The sequence below is a fragment of the Annulohypoxylon truncatum genome, assembly GCF_022578515.1.
Source record: "Annulohypoxylon truncatum strain CBS 140777 unplaced genomic scaffold F4807scaffold_15, whole genome shotgun sequence".
Lineage (NCBI taxonomy): Eukaryota > Fungi > Ascomycota > Sordariomycetes > Xylariales > Hypoxylaceae > Annulohypoxylon > Annulohypoxylon truncatum.
In genome coordinates, this window is record NW_025953801.1 from 761759 (window position 1) to 770176 (window position 8418).

Below are 8418 nucleotides of genomic sequence, written 5' to 3' on the forward strand. Positions count from 1 at the left end.
ATAGCTTGGCATCGCTAACACCTATCACCACCCGCGCCGGTCGTCTAGCTAGCGACTCGCCTTGCGCGCCTGGCAAGGTTGGCTAAGAATAGCAAGCGATATGATCCACCCAATGACCCCTGCGAGGCTCACATCTGGGCGCCGGTTACAATCCATGTAACATTGCCGACAGCCCACCACACTGATGTCAGATTGACAGGGAAAGTCCTGCATGTCTTTTATTCCGCAGGCCTGCATTTCGTAGATGTCGGAACGTGTCTTCTGCATTGCAATTTTTCAGACACCACACGTGGGAATATCGCATCTTACTTCATACGAAATATATGATCAATTCAGGGGTATTGCTATGAGTAGCGACAATTGTTCGGTACTTTCGTGATACGGCTCGATTCTCATCAGCAGAGATCAGTCGTAAATGCAACTTTACGATCTACAAAGCCACTTACGTGCTTACGATTCATGCGCATGGCTCCGATGTGATCGATACGTCACAGGAAAAGTGAGTTTAGCCGCCCATTTAGTTTTCAGGAGCTGTTTAGTGAAGCTCTTGGCCAACTAGCTAGACACAGATAACTGCTTAAGCATGAGCGCCTTAGTGTAATTATATCACAAGACGTTCTAGTAAAATACTAAAATGTCTGTATAGATTCTTATATATTACTTGTACATGCATCTAGTTCGCGACATGAGCCTTGGAATATAGCGACTGGGACTTCGTTGCAGCAGCAGCTACCCTTACCCTATGCCTAAAGGGTAGAAGAAGCCGTCATGTCCCAGTTCTGCTCCACAGCTCTAGTAAGAGCGAAACAGCTCATCCCAGTAGACATTATGTGCGTTCATAGCTATGTTATTAAAATCTGCTCTTTGAGACTTGCCTTGAGTCAAAGGCCTTACCCCCAAGTATGTCATCAAAAGACTTTGGATATTCTTCGTCCCTACTTCACGGCATTAGCCCGAGAACTTAGGTAGCGAAAGGATCGACCACTTCGATTAGCTCAAGTATGCATGCAAGCGTATAAGAGTCAGAAGCTGCACCAAGGCTTTCTTATATCTTCCTATTCAGCCTTACCTAAATATGCTTTTATATATACCCTGGACCATGTAAAATGCATACCTAGGTCGCGAATATGCGTATAATTCAACCAATAGGCGATATAGCTGCCAGCTTACGGGACTAAGAACTACAACTTCCTAGGCATGAAATCCTTCGTAACATTAATACGCGGAGAGTTTAGGACTTGTTCATGCCGCCTATAAGGTCACTAGCTACTACCTAGGTACACTGGGTGCGGCTCATCTAAACCAGCTCGCAAAAGACCCACCGGTGATATCAACCTACATGCGGCTATTTTAGGCAGAAAAAGGATGTACTTAGCCCTTATTCAGTGCTACAAGTGATGCTATAATACACCCACTCGTGTCCTGTGGACTGAGAGAAACTAGGCTATACGTGGTATTCCCTAGCGAAACATCCCATCCTACCAACCACCATCAAGCAAGTTGATAATATCTCACTTGTAGGTTGTCAATCACTTCTTATAACCACCTGACACTTTCTCGCTGTCAAAGTTACTGTTGTCACCAATGATCAATAATGTGACACTTATAGTTCCTTAGGCAGGACATCCTGTTCCAGTTACATATGCCATATCGTGTTTATATTGCCTTTACATAACCCGGACCTGCATTCCAGGTATGTAGAGTGTAGCCTACACCAGTTTAAGGATCTGAAACGAAGTCCTCTCGCTTGAATACTTAACTGCTTGAGCATCTAACTCAACTTATTCCGATAGAACGTGACGTATATAATCTCAGCACCTACTAGTATGACCTACGCTAAACAAAAGCATACCTAATACGCCGAATACAATCCCTTTTCTAAATACATATCATCTCGTTTTACATATCAGATACTTGCAACTACTTTTGTAAATCAAATCGTGGTAAAACAAGAGACAGTAACGCCAAGAGTGTATTCCGGAAAGGGGCAACATGCTCAAGTTAGAAATCGACTTGACCTTCTCGTATTTCAAAGACCCACCTAACCACCACATGTAGACCAGGATGAACCAGATATACGCGAAGATTGTTGAGGGCCAATATAATATTATATCCTGATCTCGAGACTATGTTTCTGAAGCGAAGGTCGGGATTCTAGGGCAAGCATTACATGAAAACTAGATTGCATAGGGATGGGATGAAATATTCTTGAGCACGAGAGGCGATCATTGGTCTTAACATATTGAGGCATCTTCTAAATCGTCTCAGTAAGTCTATCGCATATTCTGCTTCTTATTTCCTTCATTTAGGTGGTACCCGCAGCTCTTAAGAAAAAGGGAGAAGAGAAGAACGGAAAGGGGGCGGATGTTACTATTTTCGACATTTGAAATTTCATTGAGATTCTACTCCTACTAACATATTACTTTATATATCCTCCCTATCGAGTACAATACAATATATCATAGTTGTACTTTGATATGTGGGAGAAGACCACCGACCCTTCGCGGATTTCCCCTTTTCAACAGGCATAGATAGTCGAACGGCAGTTTCATATTCCCGAAGCAAAACTTATATAGTATAATAGAGTCACATGTCTCCATCGGCGGCGTGATGTTATTAGTCTTAAGACAATACGTGTTGATTGGTTGTCTTCTGGACGACTCATAGTTCCTGCTCTAACGAAGCCACTGCGTGGGGTTGATCTAGGGTTTTGATTCTTAAAGACCTCACATCTTTAGGACCTTGGAAAGGAGAAGCAAAGGCATACTTAATAGCAGGGGCACAGTAGCTAGCGACTGATTAATAGCTGGAGGTCTTGGGTTGAGCCTTTCAAAGTCATATATGTCAAATTCTTGGTATTTCTAGAAAAAATTGTGGAAAGAAGTGACCCTACTTAGGCCTTGTGAGATCGAAATGACAAGTGTGCGAGTGAGTAAATGGGCGGAACAAAACCCAGGCGATGGACACCATGGTCACACGTCGGTTGCTAAACACAGTGGCTCTCGTGCACATACGCTTGTCTCACCTATAAACCTAGGATGATTTTTGTCCACCTATACTATTTGTGTAAGCAAGGCAAGCACCCCTTTATACCAGACAACACTTTACGGGAACGAGGTCGAGAAAACAGCAATTCAAGAGGGATACATGACTGTAGGATCCATAATCCATCCTTCGTATTATGAGCTCGGCCGATGAAGAGCCTCGCCCGGATTCTACACATATTTTTACACTGAGGGTTTCGTCTATGAGGTTGGCTTTTATAATCCACCTATTCCTTCGTGCTAGGCGTATGTGCTACCGACGGCAATTCTCGTGATATTTCGTTTGGCCAGGGTACCCTATCTCCCTCGAAAGGAAGCCAAAGAAAATTTAGTGACTTAAGCTTCTCGTCTCTTGCTATCATGCCTGCCACGCTTGTCTTATAGTTTCTGGTACTCCAGCTTGCCCTCCAACTTCTTCGCCTCCGCTAACTTCCGCACCGCCTTGTTGAAATCGTCCTGGTTGACGGCGTCCCGGTAGGCTTTGATGGCGAAAAGACCACTATTCACCAAAAATTAGCATCTAGTTCGAGATCTCTTAGATAGGATGTAAAAACTTACGCCTCAGTAACCACGTTCCGTAAATCTGCTCCGTTCAAGCCATCGCTCATCTTGACCACGCTCTCGAAGTCGATTTCGCCCTCAGTAACCACGCTCTGGGCGTGGATCTTAAGAATCTCGAGACGTCCGACCTCGTTCGGCAGCGGGATCTCGATCTTTCTGTCCAGACGACCAGCTCGCAAAAGCGCGGGGTCTAAAGTATCGGGCCGGTTCGTGGCCATGATGATCTTGGTCTTGCCTAAATAATCGAAACCGTCGAGCTGGTTGAGTAGCTCCATCAGCGTTCGCTGGATCTCTCGGTCTGCGCTAGTACCCTCTGAGAACCTTCGTCCGCCGATGGCGTCGATCTCGTCCATGAAGATGATGCATGGCTCGTGTTCCTTGGCATACCCAAACATCTCTCTTATCAATCGCGCGGACTCGCCAATGTACTTGTCAACGATGGCCGATGAGACGACTGTAGTAACGAAACGCGTTAGTTAAAGCGCTAGGTTTAACAAATAGCTAGGAAAAGAGATCATATGCATACCTTTCAAAAAATTTGTCTCTAAACTGCTGGCCACAGCTCTGGCCAGTAGAGTCTTTCCCGTACCCGGAGGTCCGTATAATAGCACGCCCTTGGGTGGTTTGATGCCGACTCTTAAGAAGAGTTCTGGGTTCTTGAGCGGTAGTTCGATGACTTCGCGCAACTCGCGGATCTGGTCGTTCAGACCACCGATACCTGCGAAACTAACTTGGCCTGGGTCTTCTAGCGACATGTTGTAGACGAGCGGGTCGACTTCCCGCGGAAGCATTCGCATAATGGTGAGTGTCGTCATATCCAGCGCTACTCGGGTTCCCTGCTTCAACTTCGCCTTGTCCACCTTGGATCTGCAGCCGACGACATAGCGGGGCCCCGAAGAGGCTTTGACGATGACTGTAAACCAGACTAGATTAGCATATGATCTCCTTAGAAGTCACCAGTAAGTAGGCGACGACGTACATCTTTCTTCGTCCAATTGTTTTAAGACTTCGCCGATAATTTGTCCAACGCTTTGTAGAGCCTTGATGTTCTCTTCGGTCTGATTGAATTCCTTCTCTAGTCCCTTGATATCTAAGCGTAGTGCCTTTAACTTGGATTCCCACTCCCGCGACTCGATGAGTTTAGCACGGAGGGCTTGGAGCGCGTGCTCCCGTTCTTGATCCGAGGCCATGTTTGTGTTGATGGGAGTTGGGGGAGTATTAAGTGACGGAGGCGGAATAGGGATGTTGACTGGATTCGTGTGGAAGATTGGGTATCGACTAAATTGTAAATCGAATGTGGTGTATGAATAATCGAAGTGGGTTTTGCGAAAGTCGATAGAAAGGTTCGAGGTTACGAAGGAGCTTCAAATGAGGCGGTTGCTACTGCTGTTAGTAGCTGATGAAGCTTCCGTTTGCCTGGCCGGACATGTTAAGCTTGGACCCACTTTACGAGCCGAATTTCTACCGTCTGTCAGGGTACTTAGGTACTTTGGATAGTGTGCGCTTCAATATGTACCTAGGTACCTGCCTGGTAGAAACCTTGGAAGTCATCACCTACACAAATTGCTAGAACATCAATCACATGCAATTGCTAAGAAAAACGAAGATGAAGACGTCCATATAATATATATACACCACATATGTCACAAAGGGAATATCTGTATATACAGCTTGGAATATCCCTAGATACTTTGAAAGGTAAGAAATTGTGTATCTCGAATCCTACATACGTATGTAACTAAACAAACTAAGAATACCTTCGCATAGGCTATGGTGGAAGTGGACTGAAAATATGAAACTTCATTGTTTAATGACTAGGTATCCTTGAAGTAGGTAGGTATGAATCTCTCAACAAAGCGTCGAAAGAATACATCAACATCAACGCTATGCTTTGGGGTATATGTTGTAAATCGTGATGCAATAGCGTCCTCCTAATGTGGTCGCTAACCGCCGATATGTTTACTGCCCGCTCGCCAACACTATGAAGTTCCATCTACAGAACTTCTGACATCCGCGGATGAAACATCATAAGCGTGAATTCGTACAATATCTCGAACTTTGCTTATCCTTGACTCTCCCATTCGGCGGTGATCTCTTCTCTGACTTTCTGACACCATTTCCAGATTGCTGCTTCGAAGTCTGCCCATACTTGGGGTTCGGTATTGTAGACCACGCCCATCACGTCTACTTTCAACATCACTTCGAACCGCAGCTCGGCTGCTTTAATCCAGTATCGAAGATTATCTGCGCATCTGTACGGCTTCTGCGTGTCCGTGTGGAATGTCCCGATGGCACCAAAGCGTCGTCGAGACTTCCTAACCGCGGCATTATGAAGCTTGACGAGCCTCAGACCGTTTTGCATACTCTCTAAGAACGGTGTTGGCAGCTGTGATGATTTATCAATTGGCGTCCATGGTGGCAATGGCTCAGCTTCGTTGTCAATCGAGGTCAAGAAAGCAATCTCGCGCTCAATTTCCCTTCCGGACCAGTCTCCTTTCCACCATGTCCAGCTTGCTCTCTCGTCGCGCTCAGCTTGCTCAATCTCGTCATCTTTTCTAAGCATGGTACGTATGCTTTCAATCCAAGCTGTCATTGTCTTGTGCTCATCACCACGGGGACCACCGGCAAAACTCCTAGTTGCCATATGTTTCAATACCTCCATGACGGAAAGCAGCTCCGAGCGTATCTCCTTTTCGGATTTGATAGAATCCAAACGGTCTGGATGCTCGTGTGCTGTGTAGTATATCTTCGCAGCGCGTATAGCTAGTGTCATCACATCGAGCAACTGCACGCCTTGAACCTCGTACCACGTTTGTGTTCTGGGTGGCTGGACCGCAGCCGCTCTGGCAGATAACGGTGTAGCCTCTACCAATACTTTCGAAGCAGAATCTAACGCCTTTGTCAAGTCTGCCCTCAGCTCTTCAATGGTGGGAGGTTTGGGGATGTGCTTTTCACGATGGTTATATGTGCTCGTGGTCGGTGGCAAAACGTCCGGATCTGGTTCCTCGAACTCATCCGAGTAAAACCCATCGTGGTCTTCGGTGGGAGATTCAACCATGAGTCCACCAATAAAGTTTTGGGCCGCAAGATCCGGGCTACTGCCCATCGAGGCGTATGGCGAGTCATCAGCCGGACTGAGTTTTGGACTTAACAAGGTGGGACTATTCAATTGTGACAAGTCTAAGGTTGCCCGTGGGTGACGCTTTCTTGCTAGCTGACCCCCTTTCCCGTCCAACAATCCAGTTCTAGCGAAATAGTACTGGAGGTGGGAAATGCTCCCCAAACTCAGAACGCTTTCTCGGTGCCTTGCACTGGATGCGAAATCTGTCCCTTGCGGCTTCGTATATCCACGTCGCTTCAGAGGTCTATCTAAGCTTTGCGTCGATAGGCGCGAAGATGCAACACTAGTGTCTGACCTTCGAGACTGATAGCTTGAGGAAGACATCCTGGAATATGCGTCGCCAGCTAGTGAATCTCGACATGAGCTATCGGCACTCGAAGTACGGGAAACGGACGAGGGTGTGGAGAGACATCGAGCCGAGTTTGTCCTATTAGGACCGCGGGCTATACTAGGTGTGGTCTCAGGCGAAGGAGAATCACGGCGGAATGTTGGCCGCTCTTCTTGATTGGCTGACATGACTTGATGTTCTGAAAGCTAGAGGTCTCACTAGTTCTAGGCAAGGAGAATGCGATATAATTTTGGTATATGTTCGTTGTTGGTCGAGTCGCAGAGCGACTCTCGGATCGGTAACGGAAGGGCGGAGAGCGGAGAGCACGAGTGCAAAAAAGTAAAGTGTGTCTCAGGGCTGTTCAACAGCTTCGAATTACATATATGTAGGTGGCAAACAACCAAACAACAGCGTTCTCTAAATCGCTGTCGTGTCAACGAGCGCTATGAAGATGTACGTAAATAATGTGAAACAAGTCGGGGATCGAATTATGTGTCGGAGGGACGAACAGTCACACACAGGTGGTCGTTTCCTCTATTTCGATTATGAGATCGAATGGGGGGAATATCTTACCACTTCGTGCCTAGCGTAATACGTCTATGAGCATGAGTGGGACCTTGGAGAAGGGACAAGGGGGCTATAGAAATTAATCCTTTGGTCGTTCAACGCACCTTCTATCGCGTCAAATCGGTCCTCGGCTTAGTGGAGACGCGTAAAACGAAACAGCTGAGGAATCAGCCAATGGTCGTGCTCCCAGTTGCCTGTTGCCCCTTTTTTCTCTTCTTGGTATCGGCAGACGCTCTGTCAAGTCATGGATTCTTTGGCTTCGGGATACCCAGGTATTTATATTTTATGTTTTGCATATTCAACCCTAGTAGTGAAAGGAACCGAAGGAAACTGTCAAGGGAAAAGGGAATCAATGATTGTTCGGCATCAGCGGTTTAGTTATACGGACGTAGGAATATGTAGGAATTGCTCGAGGTATTGAAACTAATTAAAGGCGCTGGCTGGGCAACAAGATTTATTGACATTCCTTTTTGCACAAGTCTTTAATAATACTTATGGATTCGTCTTTTCTGTTCATCATGATATGCTATTATTTCCTCGTCATCGAAATGGTTGGATACTGTGAATTCAGTCGTATACCTCTGTATCAAATACCTGACTGTACTATGTCGAATAGACCAAGGTGGTAATCCATTGCCCAATCACCCCGCAAATAGCACAGACAGTTGTCAGTCCTGCAAGTGATAGCAAGTCTTTTATTACTACAGTAAACCTTGGCCATAACGATGCTCAAAAAACACCACTCTTATATCGTTATGTGAAGTTATCGTTATGTAGGGGTATCCACCCGAAGTGTG

The 8418-nt window shown here is 46.1% G+C and overlaps 2 protein-coding genes across 2 annotated transcripts; both read right to left on the reverse strand.

The window, feature by feature from the left end:
• Nucleotides 1-2843: 2843 nt before the first annotated feature.
• On the reverse strand, nt 2844-4988 carry F4807DRAFT_425493 (P-loop containing nucleoside triphosphate hydrolase protein). The gene is made up of 4 exons (XM_047997969.1): nt 4585-4988; nt 4132-4518; nt 3603-4059; nt 2844-3543 (listed from the first exon to the last, which is right to left on the reverse strand). Exons 1-4 carry the CDS (start codon nt 4793-4795, stop codon nt 3423-3425), a joined length of 1176 nt encoding a protein of 391 aa, XP_047854570.1. The 5' UTR covers nt 4796-4988; the 3' UTR covers nt 2844-3422.
• Nucleotides 4989-5479: 491 nt separating this feature from the next.
• On the reverse strand, nt 5480-7518 carry F4807DRAFT_83452 (uncharacterized protein). The gene has a single exon (XM_048003540.1). The coding sequence runs from the start codon at nt 7240-7242 to the stop codon at nt 5668-5670; it is 1575 nt and encodes a 524-aa protein (XP_047854571.1). The 5' UTR covers nt 7243-7518; the 3' UTR covers nt 5480-5667.
• Between the last annotated feature and the right edge of the window lie 900 nt (nt 7519-8418).

Excerpts from the sequence above, each read along its gene's own strand:
- F4807DRAFT_425493 (XM_047997969.1), bottom strand. The coding sequence starts at position 4,795 with ATGGCCTCGGATCAAGAACGGGAGCACGCGCTCCAAGCCCTCCGTGCT. Across the intron at positions 4,519-4,584 it reads ACAATTGGACGAAGAAAGAT|TCATCGTCAAAGCCTCTTCG; the intron begins GTACGTCGTCGC and ends TCTGGTTTACAG. Across the intron at positions 4,060-4,131 it reads AGAGACAAATTTTTTGAAAG|TCGTCTCATCGGCCATCGTT; the intron begins GTATGCATATGA and ends TCGTTACTACAG.
- F4807DRAFT_83452 (XM_048003540.1), bottom strand. The coding sequence starts at position 7,242 with ATGTCAGCCAATCAAGAAGAGCGGCCAACATTCCGCCGTGATTCTCCT.